Raw genomic sequence first — 15995 nt, forward strand, 5'->3', positions numbered from 1 at the left:
ATAGTCCAGGCAGCTTTTATGAAGACATAGAGTTGGCATGAGAGTTAAAACCCATTTATCCTTCCTCCCTGGACCAATTGTTTGCTAGATAGTGTCCAACAGGCAAAATACACCAAAGAGAAGTCCAGGTTAGTGAATCTCATGGATGTGGCTTTTGGCTGATTTGTTAGTGAAGTAATAAAGTCAAGGTCAAGAGTTTGACCCAGGGCAAGCCAGTTAACCTCTTAATCCATTCCTTCCAGTCTAGCAGTTTCCCATAATCTGCACTTTGTCTTGCTAACTAGTCTTGATTTCCTCATACTAACCTTCATCTATTATTTTGAATTAATTTCTTCTCCTGCTCTGTATGGGGTGCTTTGGGAAGGATGACCTTGTCTAACCCCATTTTCTGGAGACCCAAACCCTAACATTCTTTGTGCGAAGCATAGTTGTCTTTATTCAGCCTTTGCAAAGGGGGGAGGAAGAGACATCTTCCTCTGTGCAGAGGCCTCAGGCTGAATGCCTTCTCAAGGTCATCTGTTTGCTTACATTTTTACCCCAGAGGAAGAAATTGGGCAAATGGACTAGAGTCCACCCCTGTCACCTGTCTGAATAAGTTTCACCTTGTGAAGCTCTTCTATAGTTGCTAAGCATGTAAGATCTGAATCAGCTTGTTGGGTTCCAGGCACAATCCCACCACTTCCTGGCCTGTGATTTAGGGCAATTTGTCATGTCTCTCTCTTTCATTTCTTTTCTTCTGCAATATGAGACAATTCTAGAGCCTAATTCTCAGGGTTGTTCTGAACATGATGAATGAGAAATATATAAAATTTAGCATAGTACCTAGAGTGTGATGAGAATGCACTAATTAATGTCAACTTATTTCATTACCATCATTATCTTTAAGACTACAGTTATGTTGCAGTAGGGAGTTAGCCATGGTCAACCAAACACAATTGCAGCAGCTACAATTTGTCTTTAAATTTCCTCCCCCAACCATGTCTCTTTATATCCAGGTAAAATTGTTCTCTGAGTACACTGGAATCACGAGTTTGATTAAATCCAAGGTATTTTTCCCCCAGACTCTGCCAACATAGTTTGAATGACTATAATCAACATCCAAACACATCCACATTGATCAGAATTCAGGCTTTATTATCGTGCAATGAAAAGAACTAAAACTTAATTCGAAGCACATGTAGTTAAAGTTTGTAGAGCCAGGGTATTGTTCACAAAACACATTCAACATTTAAAGAAAAAAGAAATATATTTATTTGAAGAACAGAATATATTTAGAATTTTTTGCTTCTAGAAAGCCCATTTTCCCCCAAGCTTAAACTCTGTAATTTAATATTAAGCAATGAAGTTATTTCATACAATCCAGTTAAACAATTTATTGGGGATAGCATTTGAATAAAAAATTATGTAGTCGTGTGACTCCAAAATAGTGTTATTTAAATAACATTTTCAACTTTCAAAGCTAGGTTGCCCCTAATAGACTTAAATATATAATGCTGGTTGACCAATACATGCATATAAGGAATGTCAAAAAAGGAGACTAACAGGTATAAAGTCCACCCTCAATTTCATAGAGGGACAAAGTACAAATGCCAAAGCAAAAGAAATGTAGGTTTTCTTTTCTATTTTCTTTTCTCATAGAGTCTTCTGCTCTTGGTCTGTCTCAGGTTTACCCAGTTGTAATGTAACGCTGGGGGTGGAAATCAATCAAATATGCTGCCTTGTCATTTCCTTTCAAATCTTAACTGGAAACTTCCACAAAGGGTCGGGCAGGGAGGACTCAAGGAAAAGAAGTTAAATCAGAACCTCATCGGACATTCATGTTCTGATATGGAGATACAAGTCCCACCGGGAGATGTAGCAACTCAAAGGAAGGTAATGGGCTGACAATGTGTTATTGCCAAGATGGAATGGGTTGAGCATCAGGTTGAAATGTTTTTGGATTATATAGCACCTAGAATCTCTGACTTTAGGGGATTCTCATCAATCAAATATATACTAAACTTTCAAGGCAGAATCTTCCAGGTAGCCTAAGCTTGCTTTTCTGGATTAAAGAAATGCATGGTGATTATGTTTTCTTTTTTTAAAATAGATTGGGCTTATACAAGTTAAGAGGGAGTAGGAAGGAGAGAAGAATTTGATAGCCCCCTTCATAAAAGTCACTTTAACAGCATGCACATGGCTGGATCGTTACTTTCTGATGCCCTTTGCCCTATGCCCCATGGAGGGAAAAATCACAAAGAAAGGTGTTATCAAAATTGGATGACTCTGTTGCATTGCTGTTGACTCCTGTGTTGCAATTTTGCAATTAATTCTTACAATTTTGACTTATTTGGGGGGACCACCAACCTATCAATCGTGATTGATCTTGCTTGGAAGACGCATTTGGGAAGGGTCTACGAAGGGATGGTAAACTCGCATATGTACCTCTTGCTGCTGCGGCAGGCCTCGTCACTCCACTTGCCCTGAGTGGATTGGGAGAACAGGACACAGTTTTCCCGCTTGCCACCATTAGGCTGCGCACGGTCCCAGTTGAGGAAAGAGATAGCAACTCCATTGACATCAACAAACTTGCCTTCCGTGACCATGTCATTGATGCCCAGCCAAAAGTCATTGACACCTGGCAGGCTACTTTTACCATAGTCTCGGAGGGCGTTGATTTCGTCGGAGTTCCTGGGGATCACCAGGGTCCCTCCCTTGGAAATGCAGTCTTCATTGGCTTCGTGGAAATGCTTCAAGGCTTCTGAAGCAAGGTAGCATTTCTTGTGAACTTTTGTTCCTCGGAGACAGACTGTGAAGATGTCAAATTTGACATAGTAAGATTTTTGGAGTGTGTTGTGGCTAGGGCTGGACCCAGCAAATAGCCATAAATATGTGTGGAATGAATGATGTTTGATGATGATAATGAGCTGACGTTTATTGAAGATTTTTGTATGTGCCAGACACTGTGCTAAGTATTTTACATAAATGAACTCCTAATCATGACAACCCCATGAAGTGCTATTTTATTATCCACATTTCACACATTAGACTATTGAGGCTCAGAGAAATTGTTTCTTGCCACAACTTAGCATGTAAATGTAATTTACATAGCATGTTAAGATCACAACTACACAAACCCAGATCTGCCCACCATAAGCCTCGTGTTGCTTGGATATACACATGCTTGCTGGTTAGTGTAGTTCCATTATGTGCTGCACTTCTTGGGACTTCTGGAACTGGATGGTCTTTTATAATTATTAAAAGCAAACAAAAACAAAAGTCTGACTCCAAGTGTGAAGAGACAGTAACTTTCTTAAGCAGATAACTGAGGCCTGGTAATATTACTTAGGTTATTCAAGATAAACCAAACATAAAGATAGTTTTAAGGCATGGTTTTGGAAACTCAGGCTCCAGGGCCACAGTGCCTGGGTTGAGGTCTCATCTCTGACATTAACTCCCTGTGTAAATCTTGAACAAATTACTTAATTTCTTAGTGCCTTGGTTTCTCCATCTATAAAATGAGCATAATCATAATAGCTTAAGTTGTGGAGGAGTCAACGTAAGTTGTAGGATTAACGTTTAATATTTTTGTAGAGAATTTATAGGCCAGGTAAGGTGGCTCACACCTGTAATCCTAGCACTCTGGGAGGCCGAGGCAGGAGGATCACTTGAGGTCAGGAGTTTGAGACTAGCCTGAGCAAGAATGAGACCCAGTCTCTACTAAAAATAGAAAAAATTAGTCCCAGCTACTTGGGAGGCTAAGGCAGGAGAATCGCTTGAGCCCAAGAGTACAAGGTTGCAGTGTGTTGTGATGACACCACTGCACTCTAGCCTGGGTGACAGAGAGAAACCCTGTCTCAAAACAAAACAAAACAAAACAAAACAAAACAAAAAATTTATAGTGCCTGACTGTGAGTAGGATGTTAACAAAACTCTTGCCCCTTCCTCATGAGCATTTGACCTTCCTTTAACTTTCTAATTCTGTTCCCCTGGAAACCTCATAAAGGGAGTATGACACTCTTGTTACCAGGCAACATTGCTTATGGCAAAACTGACCCTGGATTGGTAGCATCCATCTGGCCTGGGCGTTATAAATACTTGATGGAAAGCCATAACTTCAGTCTTCCCTGAAGGCAGTAACTTGTAATGGGGTAGGTCTCTTAACGGGACCCTGGACACTCTACTTTTGGAGTTGCTACAAAGGATGTCGGCTCCTGGGCGTATGAGCCTCGTAAACCAGGGCTGTTCCTGTTCCTGCCCAGTGTGACTCTCATTTGCTCACGTCTTAGAGAATATCTCCTGGACAGTAGCGTGTCCAGCTACATAGGGTGTTGGCAGCTCTACTTCCTTGGAAAAGGAGCACTGGACGCTGCACTGTTGGCAACCTGTGGTTCTAACCCAAGTCCTTCTGTGTGCATCTGATGCTGAATGTCACCCAGGTGAACTCTCTGAGCCTGTCTTAGTTGGACCTGAGTGGATCTCCTGATGGTCACTTACTTAACATCCAATAAATGCTAATCACTTCAGTCACTTAGTACTTGCTTTATTCTGTTTCACTACCCATTAGAGCATAATTACGAACTGACTTTTAAAATATTTTCCTGAACTACCTATTTTTACTTCTATACCACCCATATATAAAGGAGAACGGGGTAGCAAATCCAGCTGATTTCCCAAAACAATCATCTCCCAGCTTTGGGGGCCTCTCACTTGGACATAGATCTGGTTTGTCAACTTATCTTTTAAAAAGATGTCACCCAGAACTCAACAAGTAGCCTAGATATGATTTTAAACCACTGACAATCGCCATGTATTTTCCTATCTCTGTTGGGACAAGGCCCTGATGCAGTGGGGGGTCTTACCTGTCTGCAGGGCTTGCATTTCCTTCAGGGCATTGACTTCTCTCCAGAGCTTTTCAACTTGAGTCTTCAGGTCGCCATCCTTTTCTGGAGGAAATTTCAGGGTGGGAGCAGGTAGGCAAAATGAAAAGCATACGATTAAAATCGGGAGGATGGCTTGAGCTCAGGAGTTTCAGACCAGCATGAGCAAGAGCAAGATCCTGTCTCTAATAAAAATAGAAACAGCTGAGTGTGGAGTGGCACATGCCTGTAGTCCCAGCTACTCAAGAGGCTGAGGCAGGAGGATCGCTTGAGCTCAGGAGTTTGAGGTTGCAGTGAGCTATGATAGCACCACTGCACTCTACTGGGGCCACGGAGTGAGAGCCTGTCTCAAAAAGAAAAGAAAAGAAAAGAAAAAAAAAAAAAAAAACGAGGATGAGCCCAACAAATGAGGTAATTATGCACAGATAAATGGTAAAACTCAGACTTATTCAGGTCCCCAAGTCCCCTGTTCCCAGGTATCCTCTACACAGCTGATGCCTCAAGTATGGTGGCTCCTGGCAGAATTAAGTAATAAATGGCCATATAAAATACAGCTATATTAGGGAATAGCAACTTATTTAGTTTTTGAGGTTCCTGGAAGAGGCCAAAGACTCTTCATGGCTGTCCTTTACCAACTGTGGCTATAAGAGAGTGGCAGAAAATGAGCAACCTTAGCTAAATCCAAATTCCAGGACTAATGAGGACTCTCTTAGAGGTTGACAGCCCGCAAGATGGTCAAGGCAGGAATTATAATAAATCATAAAGATAAAAAATATTAAAAGCCACCATATCCTGTATGCCAGAGATTAATTCTTTCAGTATTCCTAGGAGAGAGACACTGTCATTCTCTCCATTTCCCAGAAGAAGAAATAGAGTCACAGAAAGCTGATTTAATCTGCGGAAGGTCACCCAGCTGGTAAGGTACAGAGTTGGGATGTGAACTTTCTGGCTCCAAGCCTGTTCTCTTCCCATCCCACCTGTCTGCTTCTGCACAGCAATCACCTCTATTGGTCCCTAGCACATGGCCCCAGACAGAGAAGATACTTAAAGCTTAATATGAAGTGTCCTCAGCTGCCTCTTTGTGGTGCCAAATAGAGAATCTGTGTTCTGTACTGGATTTTTCAGTCTAAAATCCAAATGTGCTAATTCACTGTTCCCTTAAACATGTGCTTCATGAGCCAGGTGTGTCCACATTCTGGTTAGGAAAATGTCTTCTGGAGCATCCAGGGGTGGCCCCCACCTCAGTTTCACTTTATGCAGTACATCAATTCTCCAAGCATCCGATAGCTCAGCTCAGAAATACAAAAACCCAGGAATTTTCTCCATGGGACCATTCAACCCAGAATAAATATAAGAGTGCATTCAGAATGTGAAACCATCAGCTTTCAGGGACCAGGCTTGCAAATGCCACTGAAGACTTGCTTCCAAGTTATAAATTGTCAGCTCTACAAACATCATCCCCCCATCCCTCTCAGCTTCCTGCTCCATTCTATTTAAATAAGTGGCCTCTACTGGGAGATTGTAAACATTGTATCTAACACAAATACACATGAATTAATATTAGACTCCTGGGAGATTATTATAGAAGTCATTATCCAGGTGACTTGGCTTTGGCTTCTGTCCCTTGTAGCTAATGTGGATGTGTTTTGTCTACCATGAACAAAGGGAATACACCGAACAACTATTTCACTGTGAAAATGATATTTTATTCATTAATGCAGCACATAATTTGTTGAGACCTATGAAGTAAGTAGCAGGGAACTCTTGTGTTTGGAGCTAGCTAAATCATTCAATGGCCATTCTGAGTCCCAAGGAAAGCTCCCTTTCATTTTATCATTGCTGTTCTCAAGAAGTAGGTACCGTATAGAAATGCAGAAATAATTCCCAGAGGCAATTATATGATGTCAGGTTGTGTGGGTGTGAGGGAGTGGGCCACTCTCATACCATGAAGATGGGAGCATGGATTGATGTTATCATGTAAAGAGACAATTAGAAAGTATGATTAACCTGAAATTTTACTTTTAGAAATATATCATAACATCCTAGCATGGGGATCAGTACACGTGCACTAAGCAGTTCCTGGGGGTATTGAATCAAAAAGAGATATATTGGAAACCACATAAAATTCCGCAAGAAAGAACAGATTAAGTCATGACCCATCCAAACAATGGACTGTTATGCAGCTGTTAAAGGAAATGAGGTATGCCTTATACCGATAGCTATTCAATATTTTATAGGTGAAATAAATTCATTTACCTGCCAAACATTTTGCATAGCCAATTCTTACTTTGTTAACAATATCAATTTTAGTTGTGCGTTTAAAAGACTCTGGGAATATTATCATCGAACAGTTAATAGTGGATGATCCCATGATGAGGATTAGGAGAGAGAAGATGGCTTTCACTTTTTTTTTTTTTTTTTTTTTAAGACAAAGTCTTGTTCTGTTGTCCAAGCTAGAGTGCAGTGGTGTCATCAAAGCTCACTGCAACCTCCAACTCCTGGGCTCAAGAGATCCTCCTCCCTCAGCCTCCTGAGTAGCTGGAACTATAAGGCGTGTGCCACCATGCCCAGCCAATGTTTTCATTTTTTGTAGAGATGGGGGTCTCACTATGTTGCTCAGGCTGGTCTTGAACTCCTGGCCTGAAGCGATCCTCCCACCTTGGCCTCCCAAAGTGCTAGAATTACAAGCATTAGCCACTTTGCCCGGATGGCTTTCACTTTTGATTTCTTAAACTTTATTTCAAGATACTTAAAATATTTTGAAAGCATGTGGGTGGGTGGGGAAAAACTTCTTAGGTTTATTGCTTCACTTCCAATTTCCTTTCTTGGACCTAATAGCAAAGAATTAGCAAAAACTTTTTCGGGGATGATATTTAAGATGTGCATACCCAGTTAAAAGAAAAAAGTGTGGGTATGCACAAGGTGGGAGGAAGCAGGGGATAGCAAGAGAGGGAGGGAGGTACCTGGGTAACCGAAATATAAACTGCAGTTAATTCAGAACTACCCACACGGCACACACAGGCACACTCGTGCACACATTCACAGCCCCTCTACACATCCCTACTTGGGTGGTCACCATTTGGCCCCTCCCTCCCAGTGGTGAAGAAATGCTGGCAAAAAAAAAATACACCCCATAGCCCAGTGTCACCTCTTCCCCTGACCTCGTCTGTAGCAATATACTGCATCTACTCATGAGAAGTATTTCAATCTGTCATTCAAAGAAGGAGATAGAATATTCCATAAGAAAAAAAAAAGATTCCACTTAGGGAACCTCGCATCAGACCTAAATTTTATAAATAAATGCCCCCGGAAAAGGGCACTTTAGCATCATTAAAGCAAAATACAACAAGACAATACAAAAGGCTCCCATTTACCCACCAGCAGTCTGCCATGTCAACTCAAGATTTTAACCTTGTTAGTATTTTCTTTTTTTTTTTTTTTTTTGGTGTGTTTTATTACCAGTGAAGTGAAATTGATAAGAAAATAGTGTCATAATACATATTTTTAAATATCCTGATATGAAAATGACTGAGGATGAGATAAAACATCACCCTGCATCTTGCTGTTTTTCTGTTTTGCTTTGCTTTCAGCATATTGCAAATAAATTGCCATCCCTTTTGTTTTTTGCAATTTTTTTCCACCTGTTAACCCAATTAAAGCCACCCCAAATTTGGGACTGCTTAGGAGATTCAATTTTGCACCAAAACGTCTTCAAACACTATATGACTTCGCATACTGATATATTTTTAAGTTAAAGAGCAGTTCAATTTCTCTGTCTATACATGAAAAAGTTTAAATATAGACTGTCCTTATACTGCCAGGGATATGAAACTATACCTACATGATGACCAATGATAAAAAAATGAAGTCACAATTACCAATACCTCTATCCTCTACTACACATTTAATAGAATTATAGTTACCTTGCAAATATATTTGAATAGACTTGTTCAATATCTACAAGTAAATCAATGTACTCACTTAATCAACATGTTCTGCTTGTCCTATATCATTCATGATACCAGGTGTTCACGTAACCAGGTGAGCTCCCTCTACAAGGACATTCTACCTATCTAAGCCCACCTAACAAAAGATATGCAATATAGAAATTGTTTATATCACTAAGTTTTTTTCTATTAAAAAGAAAAGCCCAACCACATGATTCTTTTAAATATCAAACTGTCCCAGAGAATTAAAAGGTCACTCAATTCCATGAAATGCCATATAGGCATGACAGTACTGTCACCAGGAACAGTCTCCTGGAGGAGTTTGGAAGCGAACACTGTCCAGCACCTCCCCACACCCAATAAGCCTAGAATTTTGCTAGATGGAGAAGCCCTGTTACCTTTCACTCGGCGTTTACTGTGCTTCCTGGCTTTTAATTTGGACGGGAGGCTGGTGGTCTGGTCCAGGAGTAAGGTAATCACCAGAATGCAAATTACAAGTCCATTCTTTGCCATGGCTCCAGGGCAAGCCTGCCGGGCCACTGTGCCAGCCCCTGTGCAGCAGCTATGGAGCAGGTAGACTGCAGGGCCACATCTTGCTCCGGCCTGCCTGGGGCCGGCTTTATAAAAGTGAGCTTGGGAGGTTGGCTGGAATCCTGCTGATGAAATGTGGGAGAGCCTCTGCTGGCCACAGCATAAGGCGGCTCCTTGTTCTCATACCCCGCATTAGGCTTTTTATTTATTTTTGCTGCATTTCCTAGTGATTTGCCTTTTCCAAGTATATCAGAGTTAACTAAGGGATTTGCCTGTCTCTCTCTCTCTCTCTCTCTCTCTCTCTCTCTCTCTCTCTCTCTCCCCCCCCCCCCTTTCTCTTTTACTCTCTCTCTCTCATTTGAAGTCTGGGAAGCTGGGGGTCTCTGTGAAGACCCAATATTTAGTTCTTTCGTTTGGAACTCTGAAATTCACTAAATGTTCTAGAAAATGAATTCAATTTAGTTGTAAGGGCAAAAAAAAAAAAAAAAAATCACCCCCCCACCTCCCTTGCTCCAAAACCCCTAGGAAAGTTACTCTGCATGTCTGTGTGTGTGTGTGTGTGTGTGTGTGTGTGGCTGTGATGCCGCGGCATCTTTCATTTAAATCAGAGCCTCTACACACTCTCAGGTACTCACGTGTCTGCACAGCTCAAGTGGAGCTTGGGGCTGGTTTGCTCAATGGGACTTATCGGGAAGGCTGAAGTGGATACTCTGTGATAAAACGTAAGGCCTCCCTCTATTAGGGTTTCATGGACTCATCAAGATTTACATTCTTGGGAAAACACAACTTAGAGTGCAGAGAAAATTTTAAAAGGTGAATTATTTCCGTGAGAAAGAATGTAATGTATCAACGATAGTTACATTTTAGATCCAACACTTTTTTCCTTGAACACATTAAATATTAATTAACACTTTCCAGGGAATAATATAAATAATAGAGAAATATAATGAAAGACTCAGCGTAATTATTCTTACCCTAATCATAGGCTTTTTGGATAAGTGCTTGGGATGAGATAGGCTTTGCATAAAAGCAATGGACTTCCATCCAGGTGTAGGCAAGAGAGAGGGAGTTAGACGCAGGGAGAGGCCTCTGTACACTCCACAAGGTTGTATGGATGGCCAGGTGCAAATGGAGCTCAGGGGTCATAGGTTTGGAAGGTCTGAAGAGCCAAGCTCATTTTATGTATTTTTCTTTTTGAAACAAGACAGGAAGAATCAGGGAATAATCACTTCCTTCCTTTTGAATCATAGGAAAAGCACAGTCTACTTCATCTTCATTTCCTCCCAGCTTAAGCCCCTTTGTAACCTACCTGCTCATCAATGCCAAAGTAAGACCACTGATGCAGACAAGTCTGACATAACTTAGCAACCTAAGTGTGAAATAAAACATAAAGATTTCACCTACAATGCTGACTCCTTGTACTCACACAAGCAGTCTATGCGTAGGCATTTGAGAGAACTGTGAAAACAGACTGAGCTGAGTTCACATCCTGCTTTCACCCCTTATCGGCTGTGTGATCTTGGGTGAGTCACTAAGCCTCTCTGAGTCTTCTCTCATCTTAGCAGTGGGGCTACGGGAAGATTAAATGAGATAATGGCTATAAAGCACTTAGCATAATGTCCAGTACTGTATCAATGAGATCCTTACCATTAGAGTATGATAATATATACAATTTATGGAATGCCAAGTCTCTTTAGTTTTCACAGCAGGCCTGTGGGGTAAGTGTTCTCTCCATTACATAGGTGATTGAAAGTTAAGTGGTTTTGTCCAAATTCACTAAAGATCCCCAGGAGCTGAGTAGACGTTTCAATCTAGTTTTGATTGATGCCAGAAGACCTGGGCTGTGAAAATGCGCTTTGGTTTGAATAGGTAAAAAGATCAATGTTTTATAATTGAGCTCATTATGATTGATCAAAAGTGTTCTTTGCCATATTCCCAAATCCTTTAAGATTTCAAGTTATGGAATAACGGTAGGAAGCTAAGGATGTCTCTTGGCTCTTTGATCTGTGCTACGCTCAAACTAGACTTATAAGGACAAAGTTGTCTTTTTTCTTCAAAATAAATCTATATTATTTTTAAGTTCTTTTTCCTTCGCAGTAAAGCCTCTGATGCCTTTTTGATTTTTCTTTGAGCCAGATCCTAAAGACCATGCTTTCTTCTTTTTAAATTAAGAGATTTTATTATTTTTTTTAAAGTAGTTTTAGGTTTACAGAAAAATCGAGCAGGAAGTGCAGGGAGTTCCCATCTAGCTCCTCTTCCCACCTCTCCCCTGCACAGCATCTCCAGGTGTTAATACATTGAAGGAGTGCGGTGTATCCATCACAACTGATGAATGAGTACTGACATATTGGTATTAACTAAAGTCCATAGTTTATGTTGGGGCTCACACCTGACGGTGCACGTTCTGTGGGTTTAGACAAATGTTTAATGTCCTGTTACCACCAGTACAGAGTCCTCCAGACTAGTTTCACTGGAGCCCACATTTTCTGCTCTAATTAAACATTTGGGGGTTCACCTCTTCCTCGCCTCCAGTGCCTGGTGCTCCTCAGGACTGTCCCCTGGCTGCTGTTATCCCCCACGCTCTCCACTGAGACGATCCTGTTCCCTCTCACGGCTTCAGATTTTCTCTCTGGGGCTCTCACACTGGCCTCCCCAACTTGGATCCCCCTCCTTCAGCCTCACATTTCCAGTTGCCCACGTGATACTTCCAGCCGGATGTCTCAGACACATTTCAAACCCGCGATGGTTAAACATTAAATTCTGGATTCTTCCCCTACGAATGCCCCCATGAATTAAAAAAAGGTCCCATTTCTCCCGAGTCTTCCATGTCACAGCTACTGTCTCCATCATCTACTCAGTGGGCCAATGCAGATGCCTGGAAGTCCTTTTTGAGCCCCCCACCCCTCCCCTCAACTCACCTCCCCACAACCTTGTCAGCTGCCAGTGCTGTGGCCTCCACACACACGTGCTCATTGACTCTTGACTTTTATTCTTCTCTCCTGCTATCCCCCCATCGTAAGTCACCAGGAACTTTTGTCCTAACCTATGTAACCTTAGCTCCTGCCCAACTCAAGTGGATGCTCCGTGCATTGCTGATGTGATTGTCATTCCCCTACTAAAAACTCTCCACATCTTTCCACTGGACTTAAAATGAAACCTAGAGTTCGTATCATGTCTATGAGGCCCTCTTACCTGGTGAGATCTTACCTGGTTCTTCCTGGTGACTTCCTACGGTCGCAGAGAAGTTTTCGCCATTTTTGAATCATATCTAAGTCTCTGCCCCGACCCCCGCTATGCATTGCCACATTACTTTTTCTCTGTCACCATACCCTGTCCCTTTTGAAACTTGAAAGCTTGGTGTGCACCGTTTTGTATATGGCCACCTCCTTGTTCTTCAGGTTGGAGCTCAAATGACACTTCCTCAGACACGCCTTCTCTAACTGCATCATCTAGGAAGGTCCTCCTCTGTTGTTCTCCACCAAAGTACCCTGCTTCTTTGATAGCCCTTGGCACAATTTCTTATTTAAAAATGTGTTTACTTAATCGATTTACTTGCTGGATGTTGGTCTGTAAGCTCCTGGAGGGCAGAGGCTGTGTTGGGTTAATGCGACTACACACACAGTACAGTACTTGGCACATGGTATTTGCTCAATAAATATTTACAAATGTGTGGCAGGACAGCTTTGCTTTTTCTTACTCCCTTCCCACCTCCTCTCTGAGGGCTCCAGCCACAAGGCACTTGACCAACCAAGGAAAACAGCTATGCAACCCATGGAAGAATAAAGGGACTGTGACTCACTTGTGTTCACAATTGACATCATGCTAAGTAACCATCATTCTCAGCACTGGGGAAGCTCTGATGATCTTGTAGGTACTTGGCCCCAAGGCCAGACAGGGATGGGAACTTTCCCTTTTTAACTTCTCTTCCTCCTGCTGGGATTTCAAGTCCAGTCTATCCCTCTTTGGGCAGGAGGGGTGGTGGGAGGCAGAGGAAATGAAATAAACTGTAGGGCTGGCAGGATTGGCTGGGAGAGGAGGAACTGGGATGGGGGTGTGGAGACAGAGATGGCTCTGAGAACAGTCTCAAGTGAAGGATTTTTGTCCCTGTCACGTGCTGACTGACATCAGACATGGCCTGTCCCTTTAGGTGAGCCCCTCCCCTAAAACCTCATCAGGAAAAGCCCATGGGATGGTGGTGATCTTAAAAAAAAAAAAAAAAATCAAGTCAAGAGCTACACACACATCAAAGATAAGGGGGCCCCTTTCCCACCCCATCTTTGGGGAAGGCAGGCCTCACTCCATTTTCTTGGAGGCTGAACAATTGCTTTTTTGTGGAACAACATGATGTCAGCAGCTTGTCTCCTGGGGTGGACCTGGGCTTCTGAAAGGACTATTTAAGAAGAAACACACATTTATAGCCAGGGAATAGGAACTATAAAAACATTGCCTTCAGACAAAAAGTGTTTTGACGAGGATTTTAAAACTGTCACCAGGGTTTTATTTTCTTTAATAAATTGCTGTTTGCAACACATCCCCTGACCGCCCGGTGTAATTGGTGTGTTTATGCCACCGGTTGCTATTTTAAAGTTGCTCTAAGCTGTTTTCCAGAGTCTCGAATTCTCACAAACAAATCTATTTGGCCTCACTGCTATTTCTCCATTAATACTCAAGGCTGAACATGTTTTGAAGGCTGTGTTCAGAGGTTCCAGGGCAGTATTTAGAGGACGTGGCAGGACTGAACTTGGATCTAGCACAAGCAAGGCTAAAATGCTTGGAGGAGAGTTGGATTTCAGTGTATGTGTGGAGTTGTTTTGTTTCTACTTGTGGCTATTTCTTGCAGTTGTGACTGCTGAAAGTGTTACAGGATTTGAAGAAAGGGATGGTGATGGGTTTCAGGGAGGAGGGTTAACAGACTCTGCTAAGTTGAGACAGCATTGCATATAGACCAAGAGCAAGAACTCTGATAGCTTGAGATGAAAATCGCAGATCAGCTGGCTGTACTGGTGCACACCTGTAGTCCCAGCTACTTGAATCTCCTGAGTGCAGGAGTTTGAGGCCAGCCTGGGAAGCATAGCTTGACCCCACCTCAAAAAAGTAAAATAAAATCAGGCCAGGCATGGTGGTTCATGCCTATAATCTTAGCACTCTGGGAGGCTGAGGGGGGGACAATTGCTTGAGCTCAGGAGTTTGAGACCAACCTGAGCAAGAGTGAGATGCTACCTCTACGAAAAATAGAAAAAATTAGCCAGGCATGGTGGTGGGTGCCAACAGTCCCAGCTACTCGGGAGGCTGAGGCAGGAGGATCACTTGAGCCCAGGAGTCTGAGGTTGCTGTGAGGTAGGCTGATGCCACAGCACTCTATCCCTGACAAGAGAGTGAGACTCTGCCTCAAAAAAAAAAAAAAAAAAGTCTCAGATCTGTCACTTGCCAGTTAGTTGTGTGACAGTGGTCAGACTTTGTCATCTCTCTGAACCTTGGTGTCCTCATCTGTCTTGCAGATGGCTGAGAAAACCAGAACGTGTTTAAGATGTTCAGAGCCACATCTCGTCACAGTAGTTGATCAGTCAAAGGGTGTTTGAGCTTCGTTCACTACCGTGATACAGGTACACGAATCATCATACCTGCATAAGGTTCTCAGACTCATGCCTGCCCTGCTCCAACCCCACAGCTTTGGTCCCATTTGCAGCCACAGTGAACGTGCTTCTACCATAGAACTTCTAAAATATGCAACTATTTTACACTTATCCCTTCCTTTCCCACAAATATTTGACCCTGGACATGGACCTCATCTTATTTTCTTCTGATTTCTCAGACCAGCGCTGTCCAAGAGAAGTACTCAGTAGCTGCATGTGGGGAGCAGCTGCCATATTGGGTAGCAAAGTCCTAGTGCCTGGCCAAATGGCTAATGCTCAGCGGGCATTTCACAAACGGGTATTCCATGAAATGATTCAACCAAGAGGTTTTGGAGTCAAGAGATTGGTGATGTAGAGCCAATTAATCTTATCTTAGGCACTGTGCTAGGATTTTAAAATGTAAATCTAATAAGGAAGTCATTATTATCCCTGTTTTACAGAAGATGAGACTCAACCTTAGAGAGCAAAGTGACTTAGATTTCTCAACTTCTAAGAGTTCATCAAACTTGAGTCTCCCACATCAGAACCTGGCTGAGGCATGAAGCCCACCTGGTGGTGAGTGGCTTTGGGACTTCATGGACTTACCCAGGAGGTCAGTATGAGAATTTCTGGTTAATGTCAGGGCAGTAGGTTCAGAACAGGGAATCTCAAGTCTAAGAGAGACTTGACCGCCTGGTCATCAGGTTCAACCTGTTGCCTGAGTGCCTGATGCAATATTGCTGGCAAGTCTCTGCCTTAAACATTTCTCATGATGGAAAATTCACTGTCCAGCAAGGCAGCCAGTTCTATTGCTAGAAAGTTCCGCTTTACCCAGAAGGCATTTCTCCTTCTCCTCTGCCTCCTTTTCTATTTCATAATGGTCAGTTCTCTTTCTTAGCAACTTGTAAGGAAGCATGACAGCCCCAATTTCATTCACCAAGGTCCCCTGTCACTGTGTGCTTGGTGTGCTCTGTTTCTTTGGGTTCTCACTGATTAGTTACAACAGCCTCTGCCTGGGTCCCTCTGGTTCTGCTTTTATGCATGTG

At 42.4% G+C, this 15995-nt stretch overlaps 1 protein-coding gene across 1 annotated transcript; it reads right to left on the reverse strand.

Moving 5' to 3' along the window:
- Window positions 1–2341: 2341 nt before the first annotated feature.
- Window positions 2342–9397, reverse strand: CLEC3A (C-type lectin domain family 3 member A). Its single transcript, XM_045533156.1, has 3 exons — window positions 9205–9397; window positions 4842–4925; window positions 2342–2788 (listed from the first exon to the last, which is right to left on the reverse strand). Exons 1-3 carry the CDS (start codon window positions 9317–9319, stop codon window positions 2394–2396), a joined length of 594 nt encoding a protein of 197 aa, XP_045389112.1. The 5' UTR covers window positions 9320–9397; the 3' UTR covers window positions 2342–2393.
- Between the last annotated feature and the right edge of the window lie 6598 nt (window positions 9398–15995).

The sequence above is a fragment of the Lemur catta genome, chromosome 20 (assembly GCF_020740605.2).
Source record: "Lemur catta isolate mLemCat1 chromosome 20, mLemCat1.pri, whole genome shotgun sequence".
In the NCBI taxonomy this organism is placed as follows: Eukaryota; Metazoa; Chordata; class Mammalia; order Primates; family Lemuridae; genus Lemur; species Lemur catta.

Bases quoted from the DNA above. Each gene is read 5' to 3' on its own strand.
- CLEC3A (XM_045533156.1), bottom strand. From the start codon at position 9,319: ATGGCAAAGAATGGACTTGTAATTTGCATTCTGGTGATTACCTTACTC. The intron at 4,926-9,204 runs GTAACAGGGCTT...AATTTCCTCCAG, and splicing joins CAGTAAACGCCGAGTGAAAG to AAAAGGATGGCGACCTGAAG. The intron at 2,789-4,841 runs GTAAGACCCCCC...ACATCTTCACAG, and splicing joins AATGCAAGCCCTGCAGACAG to TCTGTCTCCGAGGAACAAAA.